General features: G+C 36.1%; 2 protein-coding genes across 2 annotated transcripts in view; one reads left to right on the top strand and one right to left on the bottom strand.

Moving 5' to 3' along the window:
• The window catches only part of LOC136809327 (uncharacterized), a 26,391-nt gene extending 10,399 nt beyond the window's left edge, over nt 1-15,992 (top strand). Inside the window, exons 3-14 of the mRNA XM_067065847.1 lie at nt 226-321; nt 2,464-2,535; nt 3,464-3,535; nt 4,305-4,376; nt 4,933-4,998; nt 6,437-6,508; nt 7,022-7,093; nt 9,768-9,937; nt 10,653-11,162; nt 11,704-11,829; nt 12,413-12,665; nt 14,376-15,992. Coding sequence (XP_066921948.1) covers nt 226-321; nt 2,464-2,535; nt 3,464-3,535; nt 4,305-4,376; nt 4,933-4,998; nt 6,437-6,508; nt 7,022-7,093; nt 9,768-9,937; nt 10,653-11,162; nt 11,704-11,829; nt 12,413-12,665; nt 14,376-14,397 — 1,603 coding nt within the window. The 3' untranslated portion in view covers nt 14,398-15,992. The remainder of the gene's footprint in view (nt 1-225; nt 322-2,463; nt 2,536-3,463; nt 3,536-4,304; nt 4,377-4,932; nt 4,999-6,436; nt 6,509-7,021; nt 7,094-9,767; nt 9,938-10,652; nt 11,163-11,703; nt 11,830-12,412; nt 12,666-14,375) is intronic.
• LOC136809330 (uncharacterized) lies at nt 15,913-18,720 on the bottom strand. The gene is made up of 4 exons (XM_067065852.1): nt 18,645-18,720; nt 17,984-18,228; nt 17,359-17,478; nt 15,913-17,114 (listed from the first exon to the last, which is right to left on the bottom strand). Exons 2-4 carry the CDS (start codon nt 18,204-18,206, stop codon nt 16,126-16,128), a joined length of 1,332 nt encoding a protein of 443 aa, XP_066921953.1. The 5' UTR covers nt 18,207-18,228; nt 18,645-18,720; the 3' UTR covers nt 15,913-16,125.

Below are 18,720 nucleotides of genomic sequence, written 5' to 3'. Positions count from 1 at the left end.
AAAAACCGTATTGGTGACGAGACTTGCCGAGCAATTAAGGAAGGGTCAAGGTTGGTTGGCTCAAGGGTGAGTGGAGAAATCCAAGAAAGGGCTCAGGGAAAGGAGTGGCGCCCTCCCCTACCTTTCGGGAGGACAGCGTAAGAGAAGGGAGCCGTTGAGTCGCCCTCGACTGCGCTTGTAAGCTTACTTACTTTCTAACTTTTATATCTAAATTCTCATTTTTAGGTATATTGATAATGATCCAGCGCAGACAAAAAATGTGACAAAAGTGAAGGTGTTTGAGGATGGTGTATTTCAAGATCTCAAGAAGCTTCAAATCTTGTAAGTTTAAAAAGTTTATATCATTTTATAAAGGCTCCAAACTTTTTTCTTTATAAATCGTATGAATTGTAGCGAGGGGTAAATCACTTGAAAAAAGATGTACGATACTTTTTGACTTTTTGAATTTTCAATTGACTTTTTGACTTTTTTTTGACTTTTTTCAAACTTTCATTTTGACTTTTTTCGACAAAAACGCCCAACATATTCCGCCCAAATCTGTCCAAAAACGCCAACCTCCCATAAATTTTGCTCCACCCATCCGCTCATTCAAGAAACTTTTTGACTTTTGTTTGACTTTTTGACTTTTTTTCTAAGAATTTTTGACTTTTTCTTGACTTTTTGACTTTTTGACTTTTTCTTTGACTTTTTGACTTTTTGACTTTTTTATGACTTTTTTTTTTACTTTTTGTAGAGGTGTACGATAATTTTTCGAGTGATTTACCCCTCGAATTGTAGCACCTCAGGATACAATTTTGGCAGGAATTCAATCAACCATGGCTATTTTCTCCACCTAATAGCTTGCTAATTACCTACATAACTTCATTTCTGTCCGGAGGGTGAGGCTACTGATTCAATATCATGTTACTGTAATTGCCACCGCAGGAAGCCTAAAGCTTTCGAGGATGGCATTCATAGCTTCAAGCATAAGGAAGTTGGGCAAACATCTCATAATTTTGCGCGCGTTTTTCAGTATTTTAGTTCCGGTTAAATGGTGTACCGGTAACATTCTTAGCTTGACTGTATTTCTATTGTTTTATCATCATTAAAAACACTTTTCCGGATTTTTTTTTGATCTGATTACCCATTTTCAAAGCTTTATATGTCTTTTTTCATTACCTCAGGGAGTCGAATTAAGGGAAATTCCTTTTTTGTTGGGAAATTCCCTATTTAAGCCACAAGTAGTTATTAACTGCTCTGAGCAAAGCAAATTAGAAATTTTTATCCTTTCAAAAACTTGTCGTTTGACCATTACAGTAAAATGGTAGTTTAGTACAGTAGCGTTTAGTATGCTATAAAGAAACCATAATATACCATTATTTTGGTAATAAAAGAGATGACAAAAAAAACAGATAAATAACTTTACCTTATCTCTATAAGAAGATATCTATGAGATGGACACAAATTGCTAATATTTGTAGACTAAATTTTGCTTCAGATGATTCTAACAGAAGAGCGGCTATCAGTAACATTTCTTTCCAAATTCAACAATTTATTTGATCGTTCTTCTGCGGTGGCACTTTAATGAAAATTATGGCTAGTTTTATCCTTTGACGAGATATTAAAATCGTGAGAATTGTCTAAATAAAAGTGGGAGTGGGAGTGGTCCAAGGTCTATGAATCTAGGAAAACACTAAATAAAATGAATTTGTGCTACTAATGATACCACTATATATATGTGAAGAAATAAAAATTTCTGTCAAACTATATATATTCACTCCGGAGATTTGGGTGGCAGAGCAGCATATGCATTTCGTCCTTATTAGTATTAGGACTCATCAGAACTGCGTATTGCACCCTGCTGGCCAAATAGATTTAGCCAGCATCTCTAAACCACAAAATCACTTGTGGTTCAAACTGAGAGAAATAGTGAACAGAAGGGAAAATATAAAAATATATACCACTGATACAAAAAAGGACCCGCTTATTAGAGTTTAAAAAGTTTCTTTGTGTAGTCGGTCTTATTCCTTATCCGTCTATTCGAGAGATGAGTTAAGCTTATCAATTCTATTTTTAATTTCAACTAGGGAAAGAAAGAAATACCCCTGTGTCACAGACCCGCTGGGAGCCCAGCCCCACTGGAAAGATTGAAAAAAATTTCATCCCCAATGGAAAATACCTTACAATTTCAGGCCCACTTGGAAACTAACTTTTATTCTATCCCCAATCAAAATTCCATGTTTAGAAATTGCACTTGATTTTTTAACCTTGGAACAAAGGAATTTCTATCCCCATTGGGATTTCAATAGGGATTTTTATCCCTACTGAGAAAAGAATTCCCACCGGGGCTGTGAGACAGGGGTGTAAAGAAGTTTTATGCGGTTTTAGACCCAGTGATATCAATAATAGGTGCAGTAGAGCCTTTATACGAATTACTACACATTCTACATTTTTTTTTTACTTTCAACTCTTTTTCGGTTTTAGGGGGTTGAGTTGGATTCAACTTGAAACATTGAGAGAACAAACATTCCAGGGGTTGACAGGACTTCAAAGGCTGTAAGTGAAAATTGTCATTACTGCTTAAGAAGTTTATTACTTAATTATCCCCCTAAACTACAATGTTGGACAAAATATTTGGCAAAAACCTTTGAGATAAAAAAATCCCCTTCCACCCCCAAAATCAATATTGATAGGTGGGAAAGGCTTGCTATTGTTTATCAAGTCTTATCCAACATTGAACTGGAGGTAAAAGGGGGTCCGGTCCCAAGTTATCCACCGGAAAAAAGAAAAATCGAGTTTTGCCAATATTTTGTCCACCATTGTTGATCCAATGTTTCTGACACCTTTTTCTTTTGTATTTACGTGATAAAAAAAGGACTGATACGAGTATAGGGTGATAAACAGACAAAAAAAATGCCTGCGCGGCGATTGGAGGCTACGGTCAATAAGGTTTATTCAGCTTTATTCATTCGAGCTAGTGTGGCATTAATCTCTGAGCAAATTCTGATACTCCATGCATTTAGAATGAATACGTGATTCATTCTAAATGCTATGGTCACAAGACATTCTGTCCAGGACAACTTTGATCTTTTTCCTTCAGACTTAATAAATATCAAATGAGCTTTTGAGAGTGCTGATTGGCTAAAGTAGAACAATCAAACCAAAATCGTCATTCATAAATATAAAATTTAGAACCAAAATACTTTCACTTTCGTTTTTAAAGCATAATAAAAGCAACACGGATTTCATTGTTTTAACTATCGTAATTATCGTTCGTGCGTAGAATGGATGATCTGCGTTATGAGATTAGGATGATATTACGTACAAAAAAGGCACTGGGGCTAATTAGCTAAGAGATTAATAATTTATCGTGGTTATTTTCTAATTTTATCTGTAGCTCATCGAGAAAAATAGACAGACTGCTAACGGATTGAAATTTTGGGGCGAAACTTATTTCAAACCATGAGAAATTTTTTCATTCCAGGTTTCTGACTGGCAACAAATTGAAGAATATTGTTGATGGTGCTTTCAAAGATTTGGGAAACGTTTATCAATTGTAAGTGAGCCTTTTATTTTTGTATTTAGCCTGGATATCCAAGATGAAAATTACAGTCAACTCGAACTTCTTTTATTCGAATATTTTTGGTAATTTGAACTAAAATGTTGAACCCCTCTGCTGGAATGTAGTATAAAATACTCTCTGTAATTCGAATCTTTCTCTAATTCGAAGAAAATCTTTTGTCCCTTGAAGATCGAATTAGAGAGAGTTAACTGTATTTATTTGATTTTCATGTTTTTCTCCTTTTTCTGTGGTAAATTTTGACCTGTATGTAATCATTGGATTGATAAAGTACGCATGTGTTGCCTTCCGATTTATACCGAGGTGGTAAACCAGGAACATTGTTAATACATTTATACCGTGTTCACCTCAACGCAAATTGACCATAATAGTTCTCTTTGTTCTGTGGGCGTTAACAAAATCTAGAACTGTATTAAACCTCGGGCAACAATACTAAATACACCCCTTTCTCACAGACTCGGTAGGATCTGTCAGCCAGAGGTAAAAATAAAATACCGAAACTCGATAAGGATCGATGTATACATGGTTATTTTATGGCTGGGGTTTGAATTCTATGTTTTTCAAGTCAGAAAAAAAACATGATATTTTGCAGTGAGGATTTGTTTATTTGATTATTTTCAGCGGGGGACAAAAATTGGAGTATAACTTTCCACTGGGTACGACGTTTTGCCCAGTTTTTCCAGTGAGAGGGAGTCCTACCGGGTCTGTAAAAAGAAGGTGTATAAATTTTCTTCTTTTCATTTAGATTGCTTCAAGAGAATGAATTACAAACGATCAATTCTGGACTATTTATTGGTCTTAAAAAGTTGGATGATCTGTAAGGATATTTCCCTTTTTAATATCTGAAAATATTTCCATGGGGTCTTTTTGTTAAAGAACGTGAGCGAGAATATTGGGTAAAATTAAGAAATTATAGCTGGGGGAGGAGGACACTTGATTTTAAAACGACGACCTACTGTAGGTCGCTTATCTTGAGTGCCCCCTTACCTAGGGAGTTGTACATAACGAAAAAGTTTTGATAAACTGCAATGATCCAAACAATTAAACTTTCCATGTCCAGGATTAACTTTAGTGCCTCAATCCCGTTTTTTACGCATTATCGGATTTTCGATGCTTACTGAAAGCCCAATTCATATTATGCATCACTGCAATGTTTTCGACATCACATCATAGATCAAACAGCTTATTGGTTATAAGTGACGTAAAATCAGTTAATACGTCACTTGCAACCAATCAGCTGTTAGATCCATGATATAATGTTAGAAGATATTGCAATGAGACATATCATGAATATAATATTCCGTGGTATAAAGATACACGGGGTCAAGGTTTCCGAGCAGCTTAAAATCAATCTATTCTCACGCTTCTTATAGGAATGTTACGAAGAACCAATTGAGTAGCATCAGTGGACTTAAAGAAGCTGGCGAACTCAAGAGGATGTAAGTTGGTACAGTGAAACGAATTGACCTTAATCGAACACAGTCCCTTAGCTCCCTATTTATGATTCTGATAACATTCTAGAAAGGCACTCGTTACCTTCAGTAAAACCAAAAAGTGGTGCAGGTGGCTCTGGGTACGAGATTTGAACGAATGCCTTAATTTGTTCGAGTCCTCTTAACTGCAACAAGTTTGGTGCCTTTGGCGTCCCCTCTTATACTAACCACGAAAACACGTTTCAATGTAGGACAATTCATAACTTGAGCAAATTTGTGTCTCTTTCCTGTCTGAATTACTCCTTTGTAGCATTCACTTTCTATATTACTCAAATTTTCGTTACGCTCCGTGAATTTCCTTTCGAGTAAAAACTTTGGGATTCCAATTAGATGAAATTATCAGAATCAACACTTGGTAAAGGAATTTTAGAACGAAAGATTTGATCGATTTTTCTAATGATAATGATTCAGGATGGCTAATGAAAAAGTTTTCATTGCAGGGGAAATATTCTTAGCGCATTTTTTGGGTCCTTCCGTTGTTTTTTACGTGCAAATCGGCAAAACATAATTAATTTGATATGTACAAATGTTAAGACAACACAGAACGACCTTGGCACTGACCACCTAAAAATTTTAAGCTGCTTTTGTACCTACCCAGAGTGTTGATCTTTTCCATTGTTGAATTGGCATATCCGTATGATATGGAGTCCATTTGTTTCTTACCTCAAAACTTCAATTTTTGCCACCTTTCCCCCAAATGCCACCATCGTGTGAAACAAATGGAAACCGTGTTAAAAATGCAAAAGTCTACCATCGTGCGAACTCTAATAATAATCAATAATAGTCGCATAAATTATGTCGGAAATGTAAACAAACTAACATGAAAACGAAAGTGAAACGCATCGTAATTATGCATTCGATTATTGCCGCCATTTACAATAACATTCTTCCACTTTTGACCCAGAATGTAGAAACAAATGCGAATTTCTTTTTGCTTGGAAAAGCTTGCCAAACTTCCACTTTTGACACAAAGAACACAAATGATCAATGTAAATTGAGGTGGTAAAAATGTAAGTATTTTCTAACACTTTTGAACACATTTCGATGAAACAAATGGGAAATAGGTGCCATAAGTGGCATAAGAGGCATAAATGGTGCTGAAACAAATGGACCCATGATAGGAAAGTTTCCCCGGGAATGATAGACTGACACGCTAGTCGGGCTGGAACAGTATCATGCGGGAAAAGTAAGCGTAGGAGAAAGGTTGCGCGTTGCTCGCTCTCCTACGCAGCTCCTATTCTATCAAACGCCCGCCGTCTTTATGTTCCCGCCCTCTGAAGATTAATTAACAGACTAGTTTGCTAGTCTACAGGAATGAGAAAGCCATTCTACAGTACCATGTTTATATTTAAAAATCATCTCGCCTGGTCTTTTTCTTTTTCAGCCATTTGAGTCATAACAAGTTAAGAAGTATCCGAACTGATTTCTTTTCCGACCTTCCAAATCTTGATGAAATGTAAGTTTCTTTTATAATGTTCCAATTTTTGTAGTTTTATAGATACTGTATACCTGTTTGAAAATTGCGACGAATAGAAGCGTTGCAAAATTTTGCAACTTTTGCGTTATCGAATCCTGCAATGTTGTTAAATTTGGTAGCTTTTTCACTACTCTTGTCTCCCGAATAGACGCCCCCCCCGCTAATTGTTAAGAGAAAAAAATCCATTCCCCCGCTCTTATTCAGACCCCCCCCCCCGCTAATAAAATTCGAATAATTCAATATTTTATTACAGTGTAGATAGACACCCCCCCCGTCCGGGAGACAAGAGTAGGGGTCTCACAAAATCGTGTGCATTTTGTAAAACAATTCAAAAGTTTCCACCCTTATAATGTATTTCTACTATCTCGAAAAACATACTCTTACCCGCCGCACATACCTGTCGGTCAATTTGCCTGACTGACCCCCCTCCCCCCCAGGGCACAGTGACTCCCAATACATGATTATTATTTTCAATATTTTTTATCTTTTCAGTGCAATCAGTTACAACCCTTTCACCAGTATTTCACCAGACGTTTTCAACCATATTACCAAACTCAAATCTCTGTAAGTTCAATTAATTTCAGATCTTAAAGGATTATTTTGAAACCCTTGACGAGCCTCTTATATTCATCATCCACTCACCTTATTGTCGTTGATCTTTGAGATAGCACTTGCAAAGTAGATTATTTTCGTAGGGTTTTTGAAAAAGTCAAGGTTTGGTGTTAGGCAAATACAGCAATGTATGTAGTTTTTTTTTATATACTAAATTCTATCATTTTGCTGCCTCCAGAGTTATGTGAAGTTTTACCCAGTTTTACCGTTTGACCAACGTATAATTGGAAAACGATATTTCTCTTTTAAATCTGAAGATTAAGTTAAGTCCACCTGATTCTAATTACCTAGATGTACCAAGATTTCCATATAAAAAGAAGCGTATACGGTTCTAGAGATGACTAGTCCGCCATCTCGTTTTCAATTCTGGTCGTCAACAGCGTGATTCAAATGTTTTGAAATTCGAACATTCGAAAATCTATGGTAAAGCAGAAAACAACATGGTGAATTAGTCCACTTTAAACTGGACATACTTCCACGGAAAATCTGTAGAAGTTAGCCTATAGTGTGAAAAGGAATATGATATATGCGGTTAAGTCATTTGAATCGGCTCCACCATCGACGAGTTTCTTTTCCTCGTCATTCGACATCTCAATTTTGACAAATATCTATCCATCAAAATTTGTCTCAATTTTTTACACGTTGTTAAATACAACAACGCGTTGCCAGTCAAATGCGTCAACCAAAAGGTCGTAGTTACGTTATATAAGTTTGTATTGAAACGATTGTGAAAGCCCATTTCCATCAGAACGAAATATAATTGGTCAGGAACAAAAACCAATAGAAAGAAAGAGATAACAAACATAAAGAAAACTGCTCTTCGTTTTTGATTCTCGTGGCTAATTTCTTCAACGTCGATATTCGGGAGATTCGATGTCGTTCGCGTTCGGAAATCAGCGGGACTGTTTTGTCGATGGATAAAGAAATAGAGTAAGGCTGCTAGGTTAATGAGCAGGAAACAGTAGTCAAGAACAGGCCATAAATAAAAGCTGAGGATGATATCCATTCTTGTTGTCTCGCCATGATAGGCAATCGCGAATATGAGTGAAACAATGAACGCTATGATTGTGAGAATCGCAAATGTGATTTTAAGTTTTTTCTCAGTCCATACAGTCGTGTAACGAAGTTTGAAATGGAATAATAAACATCGATCGACAACAATTATCGATAGAATCGATATGTAAAGCATGTATAGATAACCATTTGCAATGACCTCGATTACAAAATAGAAATACGAATCCCCTGCCTCGAAAAATATACTAATTCGTTTCAAGAGGTTGGTAATAGCCATTGTTACTGTCAATACACTTAAAGCCAATAATAAAATCAAATGCAGCCTGTGAAAGTCAGTTGTTTTCTTTGCAATGTATAAAACATGTAGCCCAATTCCGTGTACAATCAACGGAATGAAGGCTAAGATTCCAAGGACGAAAAGGAAAGTGGATTCTGTATCTTCCATATTCATTGGTCCCATATTGTGTTAAATGTGTACTTTTTTCGGAGATATATATTTATTCCGAGTGATATATTATACCCATGAAATAAATAACGACAATTTTTTGGCTTTCCACATACAATTATAGTGCCCGGAGGCAATTCCAAGAAGGCCAATTTAAGAATTCAACGAAAAGATACTGAGTGTTTTTTAATGTTATTTTATGATCCTTTGACAAGCGACCAGCTACCAGTTATCAATTTTGATATCGAGAAAAAATTCTGTTTAGATTTTGTTTTTCTGATGATCTGGGCCTGTTTTTGTTTTAGTTTAGATTTTTATTAATTAATCTATTTTTAGGAAACTAAAATCAATTTACAGTTTACAGTTTATTCAATGAAATATTCCACTAGGGTTTCATAAATTTAATTAATAAAATTCATAAAAAGCATATTTTTGCTGTGCTCTAACTACATTCTAAATAGCTTGAATAAATTTTTGAAAAATGGATCCATATTTTCCAAGCCTTTGATTAAACTAAAAGGCCCCATAAGAGAACTTAAAAATAGCGCTAGAAACATCTTTGAATTAGCTTAAAAGATAATACTACAATATTTTTCCTTTACAAGAATACGAGAAATTTGGGCTGATGCTCGTTATAAATACCAAAATCTCATTTTCAGCCTCAATTTATGCTTACAGCTTAGCATTATGCTTTTTTTTTGCAAATATGAGCATTCAATATACTTATAAAAGTTATGCTTATGAAAACTGAGTGTATACAATACACCTTTTTGACCGTAGTCGCGCGGTCAGGCGCGTGCTAATTTAATATCTAATTATCCACCTAAACTCAATCCAATCCTTTTTTTATACCATTTTCTATTGTCTATACAATAGGTAGTAGGTGCGAAAAAAGAACTGAGACAGTTTTAGTGGGATAAAGCGGACAAAAAAATGCCTGCGCGGCAATTGGCGGCTACGGTCGAAAAAGTGTATTATATTAGTTATATTTATACTGAGATGATTAATTTGTCTGAGAGGAGCAATTTAGAAAATGAGTATATGGAGGAGTGTACTTTCCATTCATGTTTCAATAAATAGGATCTCCTCCACAGATCACATTTTACAAACTACTCGTCTCAGACGATTTTTCCGTCTCAGTATAAATGGAACTATTATCATTTTCAGAACCTTGGAGAGTGACGAATTGACATGTCAATGCGATTTTATGAGTTTTGTTTGGAACATGATTTATGAAGAAAAACACGTGGAAGTGAAATGCAAGAAAAATGGAGTATTTTTCTCCACTGAAGGAAGCAAACAATTAACAGATGAAGATGTTAAAGGGATGGGCTGCAGTAAGTTAAACAATCTTTTTATAATAACATCCAAAATATTTGAAGCCCTCGGAAATAAATCTTAACATTTTAAGTTTTAAGCCCAACAATGTTCTTAAAATGTTCGTATTCTCAAATTTTGTTAGTATTTTTGTCAATTTTTATTAAGAAACTGGGTGTTTAAGCAAAGCCTTAAAATGCTCTGAATTTGTTCTGAATATTATGGCCATGCGAACCCTTCTGTTCTTATATACTTTGTTCTTATATAAAACGTGTACAGTTGCTTCTCTTTGCGATATACACTAGTCTACCAAATAACTGTCACAATTTCTTTCAATGTTCTTTTTGATTCTATTTTTGCCTGATGCTCATCTGATCTTAATAGATTGAGATCGTTGTTAATTCTACGTTTCTACGTTTTAAGGAAAATTAAGTAGATGTATATATTCTTTTGAAACCGTTCTTATTAAAACAAGGAGCGTACACTCATTTTTATAAGAACCAGCAAAATTCTTGCTTAGGCTCTGCTGTTCTTATTTTTGACACTTTTAGTCTCAAATTGTTCTTAAATTGTTCTCTAATTTTTAGGGCAAATTTGGGTTATTTCGGGCTTGATACCATACTTTACTGTTTGGCCCTTAATTTGTTCAAAGTTCTTTTGTTGGCATTTTTGAGCCTCATTATTCTTATAAAATTGTTTTGATAAAAAAAAAGTTATAATCTATACTTCTCTTAGCAAATTCATCGAGTTGGTCCGATTGGGGTGAACCTGGTCTCTGTAAAGGTGGACGAAGTGTTCAACGTCGAACATGTATCAATCATTTTCAGCCTCCACATTGTCCTGGTAAACCTAACAACGCGTCTTTGTGTTCACCTATTACGTATGCTGACTACAGTATCGCCCAAGGGGAGATTAAGATGACAAGTGTCTCCAAGGATGGATCTGGGATTCTTTCCCCTGAGCAGCTAAATCGTGAAATCATTCTCGACGATCAAAACTTTCGGACATCCTTAGAGAGGGAATTGAAATCTCGTCTCTATGGGAAATACAAGTTCAAAACACGCCGCGTTGATGTTTTATGGAATCGCGTGAAAGCCGAAGAGCCGTATCTGAGGGTCCAGTATGAAATCAAAATGGATAAAACTGAAGAATCAATCGCTAATGAGAATCCACTACCTAAAGAAACGGGATTGTATTTTGGAGGTTACGAAGGTCACGTGATTCCTGAATGGAGCACTATCTGGGGTAAGTCACTAGTCTTATTAGACACCCAGCTGGCACACAACGTTGTTCCAACGTTTATCTATCGTTCACAACATCCATACAACGTTAGATGAACGTTGAAACAACGTTGTGTGCCAGCTGGACAGAGAAAATTGAAAAATGCATTTTCGCAAAGGGTTAGTTGTCATTGTCACAGTTTAATTTAAGATTTCCGTGTAGGATATAGGCTCCGTCCACGCCTGCACTCCCCAAAAAGGAAGGGCTTTTGATTTATTGACAATACACGTTTTTTTATAGGAACATTCAAACTCTTCGGATAACGTTTTCAGTTTTAAGCCTAGTAATATTAGTAAATTGTTCTTATCTTCCTCACCATGTTGTAAGTATGTTGTGCCATTTTCCAAGAAATTGGGGTTTTTTAAAGTCCGCGAAAACCTTTATTTGTTCTTAGCTGTTCTTAGCTTTTCTTAACATCGAAGCTTAATGTTCTTCTATTGATTGCTGTTCTTATAAAAAACCGTGTCGGATGTTCGACTCTCTCTCTTTACCTAAATTTCTGTAGATTACGATGAATGTATAATGGAACCATGTGATGTAAATGCCAAATGTATCTTGGTCAAATCAAACTTCAACTTTGGATGTCAATGTTTGTCTGAATATGAAGGAAGTGGATTCGAATGTGAAAAAAGTACGTTGAAATGATCCGATTCTATTGAAGACATTTTGTAGTAAAAGCAAATTTTGGTTCTGAAACAAGAATACCAGGAATATAGATCCTTGCTTTAAGAAAAAAAGAGATCTTTTATGTGATAGAATCTTTCGTAGGATAGGCTCAACAGAGTTTAATGTATTTTATCACTTTTACCGTATGGTGTATTGTTCTGGTATACCCATTGACCTAATTTAATAAGGTTAAAGTTAAAGTTACCAAGTATTTTCTTTGATTAAAGAATTAGAGAAGAGCTCACAAGTTTAGACTTTTTTAGGTCAGATCATTTGTGAACGAAACCATTTTAAGACTCTGATCGTGAGATTAACTTTATTGAAAGGTTTTGCAGAAATCGTTCTCCGAGACAGTTGATTTTTGTATGCTTATAAAAAACAGCTTGTAGTTGAAACACGTTGGAAGTTTCTGAACATCTAATGGTGTTTTTGTCTCAAACCTCCGTCCAATATATTTGAATTATTTTGTAAACTTTAAGGAAAGGAGTGCAACTGGAAATTATCGATAAAAATTGTAGTTTGAACGAGTTTGAAATTTTCATTTCCAGGAAAAGAAAAGCCACTACCGAAAACGCACGTATCAGCTCTCCTGATCACGTTCCTCATTGTTGGAGCCTGGGTTCTAGTCATCATTTGCGTCATCATTTCAAGATGGTATTCTAAAATGAAGGAACAAAAAAGAGACAACGAATCAGAGAAAATACAAGAAAAATATGAACGTGGACAAACTAATGCTGCTGCAAGTTACGGTTCAACAACAAGTGGACCAAGCAGTGCTGGTGGTCAACAAGATACTCCAGAGTAAGTCAAAAGTATTTTCCAGTTCCAGAAAAAATTTGAATGTGGGAGGTGGAGGATATAACAATTTTCAGTGATTTACCCCCGGAAAAAAGTGACTTTTGCCCCTCTCCCCCCCCGGACAATGGGTTTTACCCCCCGGGCAAGCATTAGTTGACCCCTCGGACAACCCAAATTGCCCCCAACAGAGAAAATTTACCCCCCGGACAAGGCAAATTTTGATGATTTTTTGCTACACACCAGACAATATATCCTTCACCCCCATGTACGGACATTTTCTGGAAGAGCCCAAAGTCATGTAGCCCGGGGTCCACTTAGAGCTTTTTTTATGGACCTCGCCAAATGCTCCTAGTCTACTTCACTGGACTCAGCGTCATAAAAAAATATCAAAAAGCAAAGTTCAGCCAGAAGTAGACTCTAGTCTAAAAGTCATGTTAAAAAATAAGTTGCATTTTTTCAAAATACTGTCCAAATGCAAATACCAATAATTTTCGTTGCTTTGATAAGGATTACAGGAGACTCTTGTTCATTCGAATTTCTATTATTCAAATCTTTCTATAATTAGAATTCTTCTTCAGTTTCCGTCAAGGGGAAAACCTCGTGTTTTTATAATTCGAATCTTTCTGTTATTCAAACCAACTAGACTCCTTATTAATTGTAACGTGCATTTTTTTTAGAATACCTGTGCAAAGGTTAATATCTATAAATCTATAATTTGTTCTCGCTTTGATACCCGGGGGGGGGGCTACTAGGGTTGCGAGCTGACGTGGGGGGGTTGCCACCCGACTTTCGACCTTTCGAATTTTGTGAATTCTACGACCCTTACTGGGACAAATTTAACCAAATTTCAATCTTTCCGGGGGTAGAAAATTGAAATTTTCCTATTTCTCCGACCCTTAGTGGGACTTTGGAAATCCAAAAAAGGGCGGCACATAACGTACCCTTCATTTGCTTTAGTACCCCCCCCCCGGCTTTGATAAAAGATAACGTATCGATTATTGTACTTTTTTTATTTTTGACTTTACCTCAGATATCAGACTAGCTTCTACTAAATTCCATGCGCTTTTTCTTTGCTGATATGTGGAAATCATATGCCAGTCTATTGGACTAACTCCCTTTAGAGTGATTTCCACATAGTATCAGAAGTGGAAAATTGGTACACGGATGAAATTCTTTTTTATTCGATTTACAGAGAGATTCGAATTATAGAGAGTATTTTACAGGGGTTTTCCTCTGCACAGAAGTGGGAATTATTTTGAATTATAATAGAAAGAATCGAATAATAGAAGTTCCAATTAGCAAAAGTTCACTGTAAGTTTGAAATTGAAACATAAACACAGGGTACACTACGAACATATACTAGAAAATACTACTAAACATTAATATAGTCCCTCCCTCCGCTAGAAACTTAAGTTATATCGCCAGAGGTAAGACTATGAAGAAAGGAAAAAGTAAAACAAGGTGTGACGTGGAGAGAGAGAGAACTTGTGTCTTAGCGCTAGTAAGCACTAGCGAGTTTTGAGTTTTATTTTATGTATGTTTTTGATGGCAGAGGAGATACTGAAACGATTAGGAAGTACCCGAAGTTTGACCCGCTATATAGGTGTCCTCAGTCATTCGGGATCTCGACGAAATGGAAAACTATTCATCCCCGTCGTATTGAACATGTATTATCACTATTAATTCAAAAGATAATATTGTTTACCTTCACAGGATAACCTTCACATCGTTTTAAACAAAAAAGATGAAAAATTTACATACTTTGTAAAATGGCGAAAGAAGAGGAACGCCTAAATGGCAGGTGCATGTCAAACATGCGCTATCGAAAAAATCCTCCTGGCTGGTCGACAGGCGATCTATATAGAACGTGGAATGAGCGGCGAAACGGCGTCGTTAGGACAGTAAGCTTTTTTGAGCTTTGACCTAAATTATAGTAACGATCACCAACCTAACAAAAATTGAAAAATGGTCAACAAATATTAAAGGTTTTCGAATCTTTATAATAATTAATTAATAATTTAATAGACATTTTCATAAATTACGTCACGATTATCACTTGCCTCGTATTCAAACAATTACCATGGTGATTATGTCCCTTGAGACATTAAATTACTTTTGTTTTAAATAGAAAGTAATTTTGATAAAATCCGCCGGGAGTTGATCACCTTGGCTACAATTCAAAACGAGGCAAGTGATGTTCATGACGTAATTTATGAAAAGGTCTATTGCACTGCATAAATTAGCACTTTTTACTCTTCTTTTTATATAACTTATCGGCGCTTTTTACGCCGATAGAAAAATATGGGTGGGTCGGTATAGTAAAAATAAATGTTTTTAAAACTCTAGTGTCGGAAGATCTAAAACATTTGTGACTATTTGAAGAAGTACACATTTTCCTACCGCACCTGATCTCAGACTTCGGTCTTAAGCTTATCGCTTCCTTTTGTGTCTTGTGCATTCCTTTTGTTTTTTACTGTTTTATGTCTTTCTTCCTTAATGTATATTGGGTTTTCATTACAGATTGTCATGGTTAGTCGATAGTTTGTATCTTCTTCAGTGCATATAACTTCATTATATTTCGATCGAAAAATTATGAAGAAATAATATATCCTTATTGGGCTGTTCCATTAAATTTCCATACAGGGGGGCTGGATGAACCTTTTTCAGGAAAAAAAAAGATTCTTAGATATGTGTGGATACCCCCTGGAAAACGGCAAAATTTACAAAAGAAGCTATCGAAAAATTCTTTTCGTACCTTAAAAGTAAGGTTGGACGAACTAAAATGAGTCTTTTACCCCTGGTAATTCTTTTCCGATCACCCCATGGAAACTTTCGTCCACCCCCCCCCCCTACGGATATAAAGTGGAATGACTCATTGCTTGCTTACACAAATTTATTTAGCTGAATTGGCTCAATTTAAAATTTAGTTCTTACGGTGTGACAGGATTGGTATTTTTTAAGTACGGTATTAATTACGGGAATTTGCGAAAAAGGCACGGGAAAACGGTATTTCAAAATCAATCCGTGACGGTGATTAGCCTTATTTTTTTGTCTGTAACCCGTTATTTTAACCTCTAAAAGCCATTGTGATGGTGTTTTTTTTTATTTCCGACGTTCCGGGATTCAGCCAAAAATCCTGTCACAAATACTAAAATTTAATTTCCTTAGAAAATATAGGGAGACACAAAACTATTTTTATTGCTTTAAGCACTTTTTTGTGAGGAATACACCTTTATATCAAGATAACTGCACACAACTTTATTTCATGTATTTTTTACATAAAAAATAATTTATGCTAAAAATATCTGAAAAAAAAATAAATTAAATCAATTTTGTGTACGTTAATCATAAATTATAACTTTGTCAAAATTGATAAACTAAATGATCTCATTTTTCAATAAATTATTTTAAATAATATTGGTTTTAAATACAGGTTTAACCTCTTTTGAGTGGCTCGAAATTATTACTCGAAGATTATTTCGGTGTACGGATCTGTAGTTTCTGTTTCGGTGTAGTAATCAGTTGTCGTGTAATAGTCGACTGTAGTTTCGGTTGTCGCTGGTTCGGTTGTCGTGTCGGCAGCTTTTTCGGTTGTGATATAATCATCGGTCGTGATATAATCGTCGGTTGTTGTATCGTAATAGTCGGTTGTTGTATCGTAATAGTCGGTTGAGCCGGTCGATGTGTCTTGGTAGTTGTTCTCGGTCGTTGAAACATAATCGGTGGTTGTCGAAGTTGCGGTTGGTGAGTAGTTATCATCGGTGGAAAAAGTGGATGTGCCGAGTGTACTCATGGTCGTTTCTTGTGTGGTTGTCGTTTCTTCTTTTGCGGTTGTGGTATCGTAACTAGTTGTCGTATAATAATCGGTTGTCGTTACAGCGTCGGTGGTTGTGGTTTCATAGGGTTCGGTTGTTGTGTCCGTTGTTATTCCTGCTGTTGTTGTATAATAGTCGGTGGTTGTTACAGCGTCGGCGGTTGTCGTGTCATAGGGCTCGGTGGTTGTTGTCTCGTCGGTGGTCGTAGTTTTTTCTTCAGTTGGTGTGTAATAGTCGGTGGTTGTTGTCTCGTCGGTGGTCGTATAATAATCGGTGGTTGTTGTGTCGTCGGTGGTCGTTGCCGTTGTTGTTATCTCGTCGGTGGTCGTAGTTTTTTCTTCAGTGGTCGTGTAATAGTCGGTGGTTGTTGTTTTGTCGGTGGTTGTAGTTTTTTCTTCAGTGGTTGTATAATAATCGGTGGTTGTGGTGTCGTCGGTGGTCGTTGCCGTCGTTGTTGTTTCTTCAGTAGTCGTGATTGGCTCGGTCGTTGTGGTGGGGTCGGTAGTGGTCTTGTAGTCGGTCGTTGTGGTGGGGTCGGTGGTCGTTGCTGTGGTTGTTGTTTCTTCGGTTGTTGTTGTTCGTTTTTCGGTGGTTGTTGTGTAGTAGTCGGTGGTCGTTGTTTTGTCAGTTGCCGGAACTAAACGACAAAATAATGTCTAGTCTTTATCTCCAACGTATTAGAGTTTTGATGCCTACGTGGTAGTGACATAAACGCCATATTGAAGATAACTTTTACCAACAAATTTCTCAAACAAAGAACTATACAAATTCCGTCGTTAAAAATGCTAAGGATGCGCTTTTAAAAGGTTGAAGATTTATATTTATCTTACTAAACATTTTTATTTGTTCCCTTACAAGAAATATTTAAAAAGCCAACTTACGGACTCCTTCGCACGTGCCACAAGTCACTGGGCACATCTTCTGATAAAGTGTTCCAAAATAAGGGTCCATGCACATGCCAGAGTAGCTTGGACACATTGATAACTTGTTCACGCATTCAACTGAAAGGGTAAATAAGATAGTGGTGAAAAGTAGTTCGGTTAGGTTCGTTTCAAATTATCTTGAACTCGTGTTTGTGATAGTTTAGAATAGAGTAGTCAGCCAGTACACCTAACATTAATGTACACTCTTTTTGTAAAGATTGCTTTAGGCTTGGTTATTCTTATTTCTGGTATTTTAAGCTTCAAATTGTTCTTATCCTGTACTTATATCTCAATGGCAACAATGACCTACTTAAGGCCTCTCCGACCCCATAAAGTGCTATACAGCACAGGTACCCAGTATCAATTGTTTGATACTTTTGAGCCACAATGTTTAACCTTAAGTGAACTAAATTTCGATTGTATTGATTTTTGCAATTTTCAAAATTTTGGGCATTTTTAACAAGAAAATTAATCCTCGCGAAATTTTGTACACGAGAAAATTTTAGAAGCTCGATTCGTGAAAAAAGTTTTACTTAAGGTAATTGAAAATATTGTGTAAATTAATGAGAATTTGGTGTCTTACCTTTGCATTGGTTGCAAGATTTTGCACATACATCTCTCAAATAGCTTTCTGTTTCACATCTTTGCAAAAAAGTACTGACAAAACATGTTCTCATGAACATACAATAAATACTTCGCTCATCTGCGCATGCCCCATCTGACGTCATGGCCATTGATGACGTCATTGCTGGTAAACATGATACCGTCTGGATGACTAGCAGGCAAGCTAATATCACCTTCATCATTCTGTACTATGGATGTGTGAACCTATAAAGGAAACGGTAAGTGTGATTTGGGATCGTTTGATTTTAAATGTTTAGGTACTCTTTCATAAGAGTGTAATAGCATTGAGTTCAAAGCCCCGAAAGAGCTAGAGATGAATCTTCAACCTTTCTCAAGTAAGATAGAAGTTTTAAGATTTGCGCCTTTGAGTCCCCACCCCTCCTTACAAAATCTTTCCGGCGAGGTTTTATCTCCAATTATATGTATTCTAAAGCAAAAGTAAAGCATTGATTTTTGATAAAGTTTAATAACTTTAGGCTCGACTATCTAAATTGACAAATTCAAGCATAATGCGATTGCTTGCCTCCTTAAATAAAATCTCAATAACACCATCGCGAATATACTTCACCATATAATGAAGTAGAAAATTTTCAAATCCTCCAAGAAAGCAAAACTCTTACCTTCAGTATGTCCCACTTTGTTTTGATACCTATTCTTGTGAGATGATAGACTGAAATGTATTCCAATGGGGATTAT

The sequence above is a fragment of the Clytia hemisphaerica genome, unplaced genomic scaffold (assembly GCF_902728285.1).
Source record: "Clytia hemisphaerica strain Z4C2 unplaced genomic scaffold, Clytia hemisphaerica genome assembly, whole genome shotgun sequence".
Lineage (NCBI taxonomy): Eukaryota > Metazoa > Cnidaria > Hydrozoa > Leptothecata > Clytiidae > Clytia > Clytia hemisphaerica.
This window is presented reverse-complemented; position numbering and strand designations above follow the sequence as displayed.

Excerpts from the sequence above, each read along its gene's own strand:
- LOC136809330 (XM_067065852.1), bottom strand. The coding sequence starts at position 18,206 with ATGATGAAGGTGATATTAGCTTGCCTGCTAGTCATCCAGACGGTATCA. Across the intron at positions 17,479-17,983 it reads ATCTTGCAACCAATGCAAAG|TTGAATGCGTGAACAAGTTA; the intron begins GTAAGACACCAA and ends TTACCCTTTCAG. Across the intron at positions 17,115-17,358 it reads TGGCACGTGCGAAGGAGTCC|TTCCGGCAACTGACAAAACA; the intron begins GTAAGTTGGCTT and ends TTTGTCGTTTAG.